The 15,735-nt window shown below is 51.6% G+C and overlaps 1 protein-coding gene across 1 annotated transcript in view; it reads left to right on the top strand.

Moving 5' to 3' along the window:
* The window catches only part of LOC144944273 (forkhead box protein P1-like), a 345,410-nt gene that overhangs the window by 289,157 nt on the left and 40,518 nt on the right, over positions 1-15,735 (top strand). The window contains exons 14-15 of the mRNA XM_078872291.1: positions 4,399-4,502; positions 4,848-4,949. Of these exons, the coding sequence (XP_078728417.1) occupies positions 4,399-4,502; positions 4,848-4,949 (206 nt within the window). The remainder of the gene's footprint in view (positions 1-4,398; positions 4,503-4,847; positions 4,950-15,735) is intronic.

Genomic DNA, 15,735 nt, shown 5'->3' with positions numbered 1-15,735 from the left:
CACTGCCCTCTACTGCCCACGGCACCTCCTGCACCTGCCATTTGTGTGCCTGGTGGTTGCCCATCTAAGCGCTACACAGGCTCAACCCTGCTTAGCTTGCGAGGTCTGACTCGATCTCGGGGTGGGGAGGATGGGGACGTTCCAGATTTGTGAAAAAGAGCTTCATAGCTCATCGGATTTCTCCACGATAAATTAAGATTCGGATTTTGAGATGATTTGGCAACATTCGAAAGGTGTAGTAACAATGGAGAATAATTGTATCGGCTGATGTGTTAATTGCACTATATCACATCAGTCACGAATGCCAATGTGTTAATATTCATGCCTAGGTTGCCCACACTCTATGCGGTAGATGCGTTCCAAAACAAAGGCACGCAAAGCGAAAGAGCACGGGGAGACAGCTGTCTGCCGAGTAATGCACACAGTACACGCACAGTACACACACAGCGCACACACAATACACACAGTACACACACAGTACACACACGGTACACACACAGTACACACACAATACACACAGTACACACATGGTACACACATAGTACACACACAGCGCACACACAATACACAAAGTACACACACAGTACACACACAGTACACACACAGCGCACACACAATACACACAGTACACACAAGGTACACACACAGCACACACACAGCACACACACAATGCACAAAGTGCACAAACAGTACACACACGGTACACACAGTACACACACAATACACACAGTACACACATGGTACACACACAGTACACACACAGCGCACACACAATACACAAAGTACACACAAGGTACACACACAGCACACACACAGCACACACACAATACACAAAGTGCACAAACAGTACACACACGGTACACACAGTACACACACAATACACACAGTACACACATGGTACACACACAGTACACACACACCGCACACAAAATACACAAAATACACACACAGTACACACACGGTATACACACAGTACACACACAATACACACACAGTACACACACGGTACACACAAGGTACACACACAGCGCACACACAATACACAAAGTACACACACAGTACACACACGGTACACACACAGTACACACCCAATACACACAGTACACACAAGGTACACACACAGTACACACACAACACACACGGTACACACAAGGTACACACACAGTACACAAAGTACACACACGGTACACGCACGATGTTGTCCCACGTCCGACCGCATAGCCGCACGCGAGAGAATTCAAAGCGCATACTGGGGTGACTTTAGCGTCGGGCCAGGGTTCGCGCCAACTGATCCAGCATCGATCCGAAGAAGACCACCGTACAAAAGAGCAACATCGCGCAAACAACGAGCGCTCGCTCGCGTCAACCTTCCAAGCCACTTTGAGACGTAATCTGTTCACCGTTTCGAGCTCTCGCTCGGAGACGAACAAACGACGGCGGCGAGTCGCGGCCACGGCGATCGCTTTTACCGCCCCGTGTCGCTCATGAAGACGACGGCAATCGGTTTAACCGCCCCGTGTCACGCACGAAGACGACAGCGATCGGTTTAACCGCCCCGTGTCACTCACGAAGACGACGGCAATCGGTTTAACCGCCCCGTGTCACTCACGAAAACAACGGCAATCGGTTTAACCGCCCCGTGTCGCTCACGAAGGCGACGGCGATCGGTTCAACCGCCCCGTGTCGCACACGAAGACGACGGCAATCGGTTCAACCGCCCCGTGTCGCACACGAAGACGACGGCGATCGGTTCAACCGCCCCGTGTCGCCCACGAAGGTGACGGCGATCGGTTTAACCGCCCCGTGTCACACACGAAGACGACGGCGATCGGTTTAACCGCCCCGTGTCACACACGAAGACGACGGCGATCGGTTTAACCACCCCGTGTCGCCCACGAAGGCGACGGCGATCGGTTTAACCGCCCCGTGTCACACACGAAGGCGACGGCGATCGGTTTAACCGCCCCGTGTCGCGCACGAAGACGACGGCGATCGGTTTAACCGCCCCGTGTCACACACGAAGGTGACGGCGATCGGTTTAACCGCCCCGTGTCGCTCACGAAGACGACGGCGATCGGTTTAACCGCCCCGTGTCACGCACAAAGACAACGGCGATCGGTTTAACGCCCCGTGTCACGCACGAAGACGACGGCGATCGGTTTAACCGCCCCGTGTCGCGCACGAAGACGACGGCGATCGGTTCAACCGCCCCGTGTCGCCCACGAAGGTGACGGCGATCGGTTTAACCGCCCCGTGTCACACACGAAGACGACGGCGATCGGTTTAACCGCCCCGTGTCACACACGAAGACGACGGAGATCGGTTTAACCACCCCGTGTCGCCCACGAAGGCGACGGCGATCGGTTTAACCGCCCCGTGTCACACACGAAGGCGACGGCGATCGGTTTAACCGCCCCGTGTCGCCCACGAAGACGACGGCGATCGGTTTAACCGCCCCGTGTCACACACGAAGACGACGGCGATCGGTTTAACCGCCCCGTGTCGCGCACGAAGACGACGGCGATCGGTTTAACCGCCCCGTGTCACACACGAAGGTGACGGCGATCGGTTTAACCGCCCCGTGTCGCTCACGAAGACGACGGCGATCGGTTTAACCGCCCCGTGTCACGCACGAAGACGACGGCGATCGGTTTAACGCCCCGTGTCACGCACGAAGACAACGGCGATCGGTTTAACCGCCCCGTGTCGCGCACGAAGACGACGGCGATCGGTTTAACCGCCCCGTGTCGCACACGAAGGCGACGGCGATCGGTTTAACCGCCCCGTGTCGCGCACGAAGACGACGGCGATCGGTTTAACCGCCCCGTGTCGCACACGAAGGCGACGGCGATCGGTTTAACCGCCCCGTGTCGCACACGAAGACGACGGCGATCGGTTTAACCGCCCCGTGTCGCACACGAAGACGACGGCGATCGGTTTAACCGCCCCGTGTCGCGCACGAAGACGACGGCGATCGGTTTAACCGCCCCGTGTCGCGCACGAAGACGACGGCGATCGGTTTAACCGCCCCGTGTCGCGCACGAAGACGACGGCGATCGGTTTAACCGCCCCGTGTCACGCACGAAGACGACGGCGATCGGTTTAACCGCCCCGTGTCGCACACGAAGGCGACGGCGATCGGTTTAACCGCCCCGTGTCGCACACGAAGACGACGGCGATCGGTTTAACCGCCCCGTGTCGCACACGAAGACGACGGCGATCGGTTTAACCGCCCCGTGTCGCGCACGAAGACGACGGCGATCGGTTTAACCGCCCCGTGTCGCGCACGAAGACGACGGCGATCGGTTTAACCGCCCCGTGTCGCGCACGAAGACGACGGCGATCGGTTTAACCGCCCCGTGTCACGCACGAAGACGACGGCGATCGGTTTAACGCCCCGTGTCGCACACGAAGGCGACGGCGATCGGTTTAACCACTGCCCTCGGCACCGCAAAGCCAAGAGGGGGTGGGGGGGCACCACCTCCGATGTGGCACTGTCGGCTGCGCCATCGTGCATGAGAACGCGTGCCGAACAACGTGCCCGCTCGCTCGTATTTATTTGCGCTAATTAGGCGCAATTGTAAACACCGTGTCACATTACGTTGCGTTGCAATTAGGCATTTGAAATGATAAAGTGCAGTATGCATGTTTTTTTGTAAAAAAAAAAATCTTGAACGAAAACACGCGCTGTTGTCATTGTTTACCGTGTCAGTGAAATATTTGCCTTGTTCACGCATAAATGCATACATATATATTAAGCATTTGCTACGAATTGATGTGTATATACTGTGGAAGTATTTTTTGTTACTGATAAAATGTATAGTTCTAAACCAATGGTTTATTGAAATGGGATTCATACTGTTTAAAAATGTGTAGTGATTTAAAACAAAATGTAATCTCGATCGTCATCATATAATTGCATTTTCCATCATAATCATGACGATCATATAATGGCTATTACTGCGATCATAAGATATATTGGTGAGAAAAATGAATAAAACATCAAAATCATGGAAACCTAACATTTAATGGAACCATGAATTAATTATCATCATCAAAGTCTGTTACTATGTTGACCATCAAGACATACTTTTAAATTCTTTCCGCACAAGGGATTTCATCGTCACCACCATCATGATTAGAAACAATGGATATCCTCGCCACCATCATAATCATCTTGGCATAGAATGGATCTCACCGTCACCATCATCATCTTTACATACAATGGACTTCATCATCACCATCATCTTTACACACAATGGGTCTCGTCGTCACGACCCATCATCACGGAACGCGCGAGCAGCACCGCGGTTCCTGCGTGCGCGCGACGACTGTTCTCCTGTGCCCTGTGTGCTCAGCCACGGTTTCTGTGTGTACAATCGGGATGGTGTTTCGCAGCCACGCTGCATGTGATTGTCGCAACAGAGCTCGCACAGAACCAGGAGTTCTACCAGAATGCCGAGGTCCGGCCGCCCTTCACGTACGCGTCCCTAATCAGGCAGGTGCGTATCGCCCGCATATGCAAATTTTGCTCTTTGAAACGCGTTTGTGGGTAAAAGCAGACACTTAAAAACAATGAGTTGTGATGGCTCGCTCTATCCGGGCCTTCTCAAATGCACTCGGGTCATTACGGGCGCCGTTATTAAGTGCGAGTCTGCCTCCCCGGAATGTAATAATGAGACAGTGATTATGAATTTTTGATGTGCCCTTTACGTTCGCGCGATGTTGAGCGCCGTGGCGAAGGCGTTGAGAGGTAAAAACGCGGCACGCACGGCGCGCCTGCCTTTCCCTACTCCTCCTCTACCTCCTCCTCCCGCCTCCCCCCCCCCGCCCCCGTCTTTCCATAGGCCATCGTAGAATCTCCGGACAAGCAGCTCACCCTCAATGAGATCTACAACTGGTTCACCCGGAGATTTGCGTACTTCCGGCACAACGCCGCCACGTGGAAGGTAGCGCGCACACATGTCCCAAACCGTTCGCCTGGGTCCCTCGCACAAAAGAGGGCTCCTCCGATTAGCATGGTTGGCTACGTACGGCGCGAAAGAAGTTCAACGTACGTGCGGCCCCGCAAGCGGGGACTACAGATGGTGGGATAAGGGGCTCCCACGCAGCATTCTGCCCCGGGCCTCCGGGAATCTCTGGGTGGCTCTGCTGATGAGAAGAGAAGTGTAGAGAGTTTGCCGCAAATTGGCGACACTATGCTTTAAGATCCATCATAATCGTACCGTCCAATTAGGAATATCTTTGCAAAAAAAATTGTCTTCATATTTATTTATGTACAGCCAAATTGCTTCATGAAATAACAAAAATGAACGTTCGCAATGATGCAGTAATTAAAGTTTTTTTTTATCACTATTACCCTTTAAAGTAGTGCTTTGTCATGCAGATTTCTGGATGGCCTGACAGCATGAGCTTATGTGCTTTAGATTTCGAAGTTGCAGTGGTTGTAAGACCTACGGATTATGATGATGTGTGGACTGCAGTTGGATAACTCTGAAGTGATCTTTATTCACACTGGAAGTACTGTACATCAAAGCACAGAAGCAAGAGGATAAATAATGCGAAATGCACTCGCAAGCTTCAGGGAAACTTATTTCGCGAAAATGGGCAACTCGGTATTTTTTTTATTTTAATATCACATCGCGTTGTGAAGAATGACTCAAAGACGGCGGTGGTGGGGGGGGGGGTTGGTGGACCGTGCGGGGATTATCTCTGTGACAGCCCCGGTGTCGATGGTGGCGGGAGCAGAGATGTGTTTGCGGGAAGCAGTATAGCAAGCGGGTTGCGGGCCCGTCCTCGTGGATCTTTGAGCGCTAGTCCGGCAAATCTCACTGCCGTGTGAGTGTCTCGGGAGAGTCAATGGCTAAGGGAGTAAACCCCTACAGAAAATCAGGAGTGGGGTCCCTTAAGCGGTTTTGTGATGAACAGCGGCACATTCCCGGCACACCCTGCAGCCAAACTGGTACCAAACGTCGTGCTACGCACTCCTTTGGACCTCACCAGCAAGGTCGAGGGGGGGATCCTGACGCATGAGCAACCCAGGATTTTCAGAGTAACCTGCCCAAGCTTTGCGCCACCAAGCGGTGCAAACATGGGGAGAGGACACTCTTCCTCGGCCACCTAATCGTGGCCAAGAAACACGGATGGCAGCAGTCACGGGTTATAAGCTCACTTTGGATTGGCGTTAAAAATGGGCGCCACGGATTGCCATCGTCGGTGGGAGTTGTCATTGCACCCCAATGGATAGCTACTGCCACCCGCCTCAAGCTGGGCAGCCCCCGGCCAATAAGGTGCTTTCCCGCCACGGCTCACCTGCTCCAATGGGTGCTTGGAGCTTATGGTTCATCACCAGACAAGTGGCCTGCAACACCTGCACTAGACAAAGGCAAAATAAAAGGAAAGAAGGTACCAGCCCTTCATTTTGCAAGCTGGAATGCACGTGCAATATCTTCTGGACTCTCCAAAGATCTATTGCAGATTGAGGACATCCGCAAGACTGCAGTTATCGACAGGAAGCTGGCGAGACTCCACGTAGATATTGCAGCACTGCAGGAGACCCGGCTTGCTGGCAGTGGCTCACTACGACAGAGTGACTACACTTCCTACTGGCAAGGCAAAGAGCAGAACGAACCAAGGCAACACGGTGTTGGGTTCGCCGTCAAAAACACACTCCTTGGCATGATAGAACCACCAACCGCAGGCTCCGAGCGGATTCTGCCCATGAGACTGCTTCTGGCCATGTAAGCATCCTGAGTGTCTTCACCCCAACACTCTACTCACCTCCGGAGATTCATGACCAGTTCTATGAAGAGCTTCACAATATTATTCGCAAAATCCCCAGCTCTGAGCACATGTTTCTATTGGGAGACTTCAATTGAAGGGTTGGGGCTGACGACGACGCGTGGCCCGCATGCCTTGGCTATCACGGCATCGGAAGATGAATGCCAGTGGCCAAAGACTACTGGAGCTCTGCTCATACCACAATCTCTTTTTCACAAACTCATTCTTTCTCATAAAACCATGCCATAAAGTATTATGGAGACATCAAATGTCTCTTAATTGGCACCAACTGGACCTTGTCATCACCCAACGAGCCCTCCTCAACTCACTACTCATCACACGCAGCTACCGCAGTGCAGTCTGTGACATCGATCACTCACTGGGATCCAGCAAGGTCAGACTACGCCCCAAAAAGATACACCGCCTCAAACACAAGTGCTATCTACGCATCAAATCTGCCAAAACCTCCCTCCCAGAGCTCACTCAATCATTCCAACACAGCCTTGAGCAGTCCCTACACAACACACCAGATGGAAGCGTGGAGACAAAGTGAGCGTACATCAGTGACGCCATCTTCAATGTAGCCATCAATACATTCGGCAAGCAGACAAGGCAGAACACAGACTGGTTTGAGGAACACCTGGCTATATTGGAACCCATCCTCCAAGCCAAGCACATGGCGTTCCTGAAGTACAAGCAAGTCCCAAGTATAGGATCATGAAGGGCTCTGAAAGCTGCCCGCAGTGCAGCTCAAACGACCGCCAGACCGCTGCGCCAACAACTACTGGCTGAACCTCAGCAGTAGGATCCAACTCGCCTCTAACACTGGTAATATCCATGCCATGTATGAAGGCATCCAGACAGCCTTTGGTCCAAACATCAAGAGGACTGCCCCCCTTAAATCCAGCACAGGGGCCATCATCACTGATAAACAAGAGCAAATGGCCAGGTGGGTAGAACACTACTCAGAGCTCTACTCACGAGACAACGGTGTGTCAAAAGCTGCCCTTGCTGCTGTAAAGCCCCTACCAACGAAACATGAACTGGACAATGTTCCAGCCTTGAAGGAACTTGACAACGCCATCAACTCACTAGCCAGTGGCAAGTCCCCGGGACAGGACGGCATCACACCTGAGGTACTGAAATGTGTGAAACCCGCCGTCCTCAGAAAACTCCATGAACTTATCTGCCAGTGCTGGGAAGAAGGAGCAATGCCTCAAGACATGAAAGACTCCAACATCAGGAGGACTATATAGAAACAAGGGTGACTGTGGGGAGAAATATCGAGAACAGAGAATGCCCAGTACTTGGCAGTCATTGGTCTTACAAAGGCCTTTGACCTCATCAGTAAGGGAGGCCTCTTCAAACTCCTCAAAGTGATCGGCTGCCCACCGAAGCTGCTGGCAGTCATCTCCTCTTTCCATGACAACATGAAAGGAACAATACAGCACAGCGGCACCACCTCAGAGGAATTTCCCATACTCAGCTGTGTTAAGCAGGGGTGCGTGCTTGCCCCAACACTGTTTGGCATCTTTTTCTAACTTATGCCCACACGTGCCTTTGGGACAGCAGAAGAGGGAGTCTTTCTCCATACAAGATCTGATGGCAAACTCTTCAACCTTGGTCGTCTCAGATCCAAAACCAAAGTCCGCAATGTCCTCATCAGAGAACTCCTATTTGCTGATGATGCGCGCTGACAGCTCACACAGAACAAGGTCTGCAGACACTCATCGACCACCTTGCCAATGCCTGCAACAACTTTGGCCTGACAATCAGTCTGAAAAAGACCAATGTCATGGGCCAGGATGTCAGGACACCCCTTCTATAAACATTGGCAGCTACACCCTGGAAGTCGTTCAGGACTTCACCTACTTGGGTTCCACCATCACCTGCAATTTGCCCCTCGTCATAGAGATTTACGAGCACATTGGTAAGGCGTCTACAGGAATGTTCAGCTTGACCAAAAGAGTGTGGGAGAACAAATCTCTAACGCTCAACACCAAAGTGCAGGTGTATCGGGCCTGTGTCCTTAGCACCCTCCTCTCTGGGTCTGAGTCCTGGGCAACATACGCCCATCAAGAACATCGATCAAATACATTCCACCTCCGATGTCTCAGGGGCATCCTCGGTATCAGATGGCGAGATCGCATTCCCAACACCTCAGCCCTCAACTTGGCTAACGACTGAGATGGCTTGGACACGTGCGCCGCATGCAGGATGGCAGAATACCCAAGGATGTCTTGTACGGCGAGCTGGCATCAGGCACACGGGCCACTGGTCGCCCAGTCCTGCGCTTCAAAGATGTCTGTAAACGGGACATGAAAATCTGCGACATCAACCCAGGTGACTGGGAGAAAAGTGCCGGCGACCGACTCAGCTGGCAGCAGGCTGTGAAAACAGGCCTCAGGAGAGGCGAGGAGAAAAGACACACTTCCTGGCAGACCAAGAGGGAGCGACGTAAAGAAAAAGCAACAAATACCTCCGGAGCTGCCACCGCATTCACTTGCAATTGCTGTGGCAAGGATTGCCACTCAAGGATTGGCCTACTAAGTCATTCTAGGCGCTACAAAACCTACAGCTGACTTCGTAAGGCACAAAAGAATTGTCTCTCGAGACACACAGGCCTATTGATGAGTCCGGCAACACGTTTCTCTGCGTACATCGCTCTTGGAATTGGTCAGGCCATCCCAAGTGGGATGCGTCTTGAAAACGATTTTCGAGATGCGCCAGTAAGCCTCGTCGTTCTTACACTTTCGCCCTCCCTGTTCACACGGAGGAATTTCACTGAGACCCGTACGTGCGACGATGCTCCGAGACTGAAAAAGTGGCACGTTTCCTACGTGATTTATAAATGTGTAATTGTGTAAGTGACGCGAGCGTGCAACTTGTGTGCCATAAAAATAACAGTGCACCACGCATTTGCGGGGCCGTGATGATTTCTGGGCGGGTGACATGTTGGATTTACATCTTGTTTTTATTTCCCAGTGCGTAAGTAATTCCCTTTGTATTTATCTCTTTTCCCGGACTCATAAACTAGTCTGACTTAGTGTACACATGGCAGCTCCCACTGATGTGCTTACATTCTGCTGCAGAATCACAGCCTATTGAAAATAAACAAAGCGTAATGACCAAGGGGGCTTGCTTTGTAGTCGTAAGGCATTCTTGTTGCTGGATGGCAACGTTCAATTCAACCTTTCACTCGCTTGAAGATGAAAATATATTACTAATAATTGGGATGTGGGGATGGAGGGTGGATATTGGTGGTGCGGTGTTACAGCTGTTAGCATGCTGCGCTATGAACTCAACAATTCGAGTTTTGATTCCCAGCCATGGCTATTATCAGTGGTGAGCTAATATCAGCACTGTATTGCCTCAACTGAGTCTCAATATGCTTTATCTCGGATGCCGGGTTAACCTCAACACCTCAGTGGCAGCGATACGTTCCGATACGTTCACGGCGTGACCACACAGTGGAGGCAAGGCGGCACAGTGGTTGGATCACACGGCTCATAATCTGAAGGTTCTGAGTTTCAATCCCAGTCAGGGTTCAACTTGGGCCATTATCTCTCTGCCCCAAAGGACACAACCGTTGCCACTGTTTCGGAGAGTCTGGCACCTACCATAGGAATGCAGAATTTCTTCCACTGGCTCAGCACTGCCAATTTAGAGTAGCGCTGCCCCAAGCTCGCTTGCTTATGGAGTCAAACGACATCGTCGTCATCATCATCATCAGCCATGGTCAATCCACTGCTGGATGAAAGTCTCTCCAAGAATGAAGACATATACTATCACAGAATGACAATACCCTTCTTACAAATCGTGTGAATGGTATTGTCACTCATCGTGAGCTTGTTATTATTACCACTACACTAGTTTACACAGGAAGGCCTCAATGAGTCTCAAGACTGATTTTCAGGAGGCTCCTGCCAAGTTTTCACAGTGTGGCGAGGGGATGTGTCCGCTGTGTGCGATCCCTACTGAGTTATTTATAGTTACAATTTGAGTGTTGGGATATTTACCCAGAGAACCCTGGGGAACCGCACGCAGAACAGGGGGAGATCACACAGAGAGAGCAGCCCGTGTCGAGAATCAAACCCGTGTCCTTGTTGCAGTGCGGCACGAGTATTGCCACTGCCGCCCGCATTACAACACATTATATTTTCACATTTACGGGATAGCAAATTCTTGCGCTATAAATATGCAATTACTATATACTGCTTATTACATACATTTAGAAAAAAAGAAATTGAGGAAGAAATTAAATTGAAATGATTCTGAATATCGCGACATATTATTAATATCGTCTTTAATTAAGCTGTTGCCTTCCTTCTCCACTTTGCGTCAAACTCTTGAGCGAGGCTTCCGCGCACATCCACCCCCCGTTCCATTGCGCCGCAGCCTCATTGTCAAGCTGCTTTTACCCTCTAACGCCGCAGCAAAGCGCTTTCATTCGGTGGCACTCTTCAGCACAACATTTCCCCGAGACTTCATCGCCACCGCCACCGCCGCCACCACTGCCACCACCGCCACCACCGCTCATTAAACAAAGCTGGTGACCTCCGGGCCGGTGTATTTCCACCGAAAGCCTTTCACAACATCTATTGGCGATTAAATGCCGGTAAGCATTCTCATTATCGCTGTTTGCACTTCACGCTTATTCTTAAATGTCAACAGCAAAGGACCTGACAGTGCTCGCATCGGCCGTGTGTGCACGCGTGCGTGTACGTGCGCGCACGCGCGCGTTTGTGTGTATGTATGCGTACACGTGTGTGCACATGCGTGTACGTGCGCGTGTGTATGCGTACGCGCGTCTGTGTGTGTATGCGTACGCGTGTGTGCACGTGCGTGTACGTGCGCGTGTGTGTGCGTACGCGCGTGTGTGTGTATGCATACGCGTGTGTGCACGTGCGTGTACGCGCGTGTGTACGTGTGTATGCGTGCGGGCGTGTGTGTGCGAAAACGTGTGTGTACGTGTGTGTACGGTGCGCGCCTGTGCGTGTGTACACGCACGTGTGTGTATATTCTCGTGCGCGCGTGTGTGTGTACGCGTGCGTGTACGCGCGCGTGTGTCCGTTCCTACACGTATGAATTCACATGCCCGGGTGCCCAAATTGCAATTCTCCAAGCTCATTTTCGCTTTTCCATCAAGCTCTCCGCTTCAGGAGGGGGGAGCAGCAGAAATAATTCTTTATGCTTCACCGTGACACGTCCCTAATTTGGTGCAATTAATAGCACAGTGCTGTTTGGAGGCTGGGAGGTTTCTGACACTGTAATTACACCTTAAGTGTTAGATCGCTGCGCCGACCACATTAGTTGAGAGTGATGGCTCCTCAGCCCTCATAAGCAGCTTCCTAATTAAGGGCAGCCAAGCTATCCTTGTTCTTAAGGAGGCAGCATAAGTCTGGCCCGGTTTATATGTAATATATACAGTCTTGGAAGGAACTTAACCCTTTAATTCACCTGCACACACTTGCTTTAGATGTATGGGGGGGGGGGCGGGGGGTACTTTGTGCGGTGGCACTGAAATAAATGCGCGCGCGTGTGTTTAGAATGCAGCATATGGCATAAGTGATCCTGGTTATCGAAAATAGTGGTTGTCACTGCCATTTGACGATCTCAGCGACCCGCGTTGCATTCTTGACCACAGAAAACGCTCCCAATGGCCAATTGGTAATGAGAATTTGGCTTGGGCCTCCCATACGGCAGCTCATCCTAAAATGAGCATCCGGTAAAGTGGGGTGCGGTCATCAATGAGCGCCGCCGGGGAGACGAAGGCAGCAGTGCACGCGCGGCTCTTACCCGCACCACCACCACCAGCAGCAGCAGCAGCAACATTCTGCGCTGTGACAACCTTAACAGGGCGTTCCTGACTGCGCTTGCCCCGTTATTCTCAAACGGCGTAATGGGAGATGTGTGCCTTTGTTGCTGCTGCGGCTGCTGCTGCGCAGGTCGAACGCGGTCGCGGACCGCGGTCAGTCCGGCGGCCGCGTGGGCCGCGGCGGCCTGTCGCGTCGGGACGTGATGCCGGCCGCACCACGTTGTACCTCGCGCCGTCGTTTTTAACTTCCGGCACAATTTTAATTTCTGAAACGCTGCCAGCCCTTTAAACGCTTTTGGGCAATTATAGGTGGAGCCACGGGAGGGAGGAGTGGGTGAGGGACAAAAAAAATCTAATAATTAAACGGCATGTGCCGGAGCTCGGATGATTGCCCCCATGGGGGTGTGGGGGTGGATCAGGAGAAAAGAATTTGTCAGGATGTGAGCGCTCGGGAAGGAAGGGGATGGGAAGTGGGGTCGAGGGAGGGTGGGGGGGTGTCAAGGGAGACGAACAATACGAGGTGTGGTCTCATCCCGCCTTCAACTATCCAAGCCGCGTTCCTGCTCGCGCTTCGACGAGGCAGCGAGGAGGGGCCTTTCGTTCCCCCGCCCCCCTCCGATTGGCACGGTTGGCGTACGTGCGGCGCGAAAGAAGTTCTACGTTATCGCCGGGCCTCACGGGAAAGGATTCGAGCCTCCGCCGCACCGCACGATTCACACCGACAGAGCGAGGGGAGGCTGCGGAGCAGTGACGTGGAGGAGATGATGCGCGACGCAAAATTCAATGCAGATCTTAAAACCACGAAATAAAATGCCACGAAAAACAAGAGTAAGACTTGTATAACCAGTGCAGAGGATGATGATGATGATGATAATGATTGATGATACGATACGATGCAGTTTTAATTTCACCAGGTCATTAGTGCACTTGCTGTTTGTGCTCTTGGACCTCGTCTTATCGTGCAAGGTTCTCACACGGGCGCTTCGTGGCACAGATGGGTGTAGTCTGCACTAGTTTCGCAAGAGCAGGCAATGTTGCTTCGTGGCTTTACCTTATTTGGTCAATTACCAAGTAATATTCAAATTTGGCATATATTTATTGTGACGTCAGCATAGTGTGTTCGTTTCAGTCACGGGGATCATTAATGTCCATAATAGAGTTTTTTGGGTTAGATCGCGGAAACATAATTGTGTCGTTAAACCCACCACCACGTGACACAGCCAATTAGTAAGGTTTGTCACTTAACAAAACATACCAATTCGTTACTCGTGTAATGAGCGACTTCCGCAGACACGTCGTGTAGAGGGTACTTATTCACAAACGGGCACAACACAGGCCAACCTTATCTTCTCATTCTGAGTACAACACTTAGATGTTAGCGTCTCTACTGGCTACACACATGGTCGATCACACGGCGTGGTTCCACCCGTCCACTCTCGGCTCTGCCGCTAGCTGGCTGGTGATGGAACCCCGCAGGAGATCTTCCACGTGGGCGGACGACGGAGAGAGATGGCGGCGAGTAGCGACGCAGTCCGGACCCAAGACTCCACACACGGACCCCGAGCCCTCGTCCGCCCCTGCTTATATCTCCCCAGGCGCGGCTAGGCTCCGCCTCTGGCCACGTCCTATCGTGGAAACTTCGCCACCCACTGGCAGACCGATGCCCCCGGTTGTCACTTTCGCAAATGGAGACCCAATCCTGGTCTCTTGAGTTCTCATCACCTGGTTCACAAAGTAAACTTGAAACATTCTCCTTGTTCTATTATTTTCCCACGGTTTTGTATCTCAGAGGTGGCAACCGTGAGTGTGGGCAGACAGAGAAGTGTAGTTGATTCAGGATTCCATTGGAGAGCCGGTGAGTAGACGTAAATAAAATCAATACCTGCTGATTTCTGGTAATTCACACTTAAAAAATTGGGGCCATATGAATCGTTCAACTTAACAATGATAATGAAATCGGCTCGTGCGTCAGTGCTTTGCGGATTATTACATCGATGTCTCAGAGAGGCCTTCTTCCAGCCATGGGATTGATCGTGGCCGATGTTGATTTGGAGAGAAAAAAAACCCCCACGAATTACATTTCCATAATTTCCATTTTTACTACGCTGGAAAAATCATGCGACGATTCTACGTAATGCATTTTTCCTGGAAACTTTTACATTTTAAGAATGTGCGCTTATTAAAGGGTATATTTTATGTGGTTTAGGCAGGAGTGAAGGAAGAAGAAGAAGAAAGCCCCACCTATTTTATGATTTACAAAGGGCCTGCCTTGTGAAATCATTGTTCACGCTTTGCCATACAAAATCGCGTTCTTCTTTCATGCTGTCCAGGTGAAAATGTCAGCAGTAATGCAAATGACGTCCCTTCCCCAATTCGGCACATAACTCATTTCATATGTGCATCATGTAAGATAAACAGTACATTACTTCAAGCCTATTTTCACCTCCATTGTTATCATTATTTGCATAAACGCCCTGCTGTCAATGCCGATAAGGCTGGCGACATTGTTTTGGGGGGCGGGGTGGAGTTAAGGGACGTCTTATTTCATTCATTTCTCTCGAGTTAAGGAGGAAGAAGGCCTCCATCGCGGGTGGAACACGTTCGGGAATCGCGCTTCTGCGTTCCACCGGCGTCACGTGACCGTCGCGCGTTCCCCGGACGGCCACGCCATCCCTGCTGTTGCTGCTGTTGCTGCCGTCCCTGCTGTTGCTGCGGGCCACGGCCGTGGCTCGCCGTGCGGCCCGCACTTGGCGGTACAGAAAGTAGGCGACTGACATCGCGCAAACCTGTGAGCGTAGTTCGTCCTCCGGTTTTTCCCCTCCACGTTTAGAATCAACACGCGTTTAGAGTGTTTGGCTGCTATAAATGTCCACGTGATAAGCCACTTCGTTGAGCTATCATTGGTGGCCAGGTCGCTTCTGAAAAAGAGCAACATAGCCCAGTGGGCCTTACCTGGTAAGATGAAAGTTTAGTTTGGTTTATGGTGGGCTGGGGCAGCACACGACGTGGGACCGGGTGATCGAGAACAATGACGGAGCGAGTCCGAGAGGACGCGAGCAGAGCAGGTGCTCCGGTCAGTTATTGCTCAGCTTGGGGAGGGTTTTTTCATCCAGCAGTAGATGTATTCTATGTAAGTA

This window comes from Lampetra fluviatilis, chromosome 34 (assembly GCF_964198595.1).
Source record: "Lampetra fluviatilis chromosome 34, kcLamFluv1.1, whole genome shotgun sequence".
Taxonomy (NCBI): domain Eukaryota; kingdom Metazoa; phylum Chordata; class Hyperoartia; order Petromyzontiformes; family Petromyzontidae; genus Lampetra; species Lampetra fluviatilis.
The sequence above is the reverse complement of the archived record's forward strand: the minus strand, read 5'-3'. Positions and strand labels throughout refer to the sequence as shown.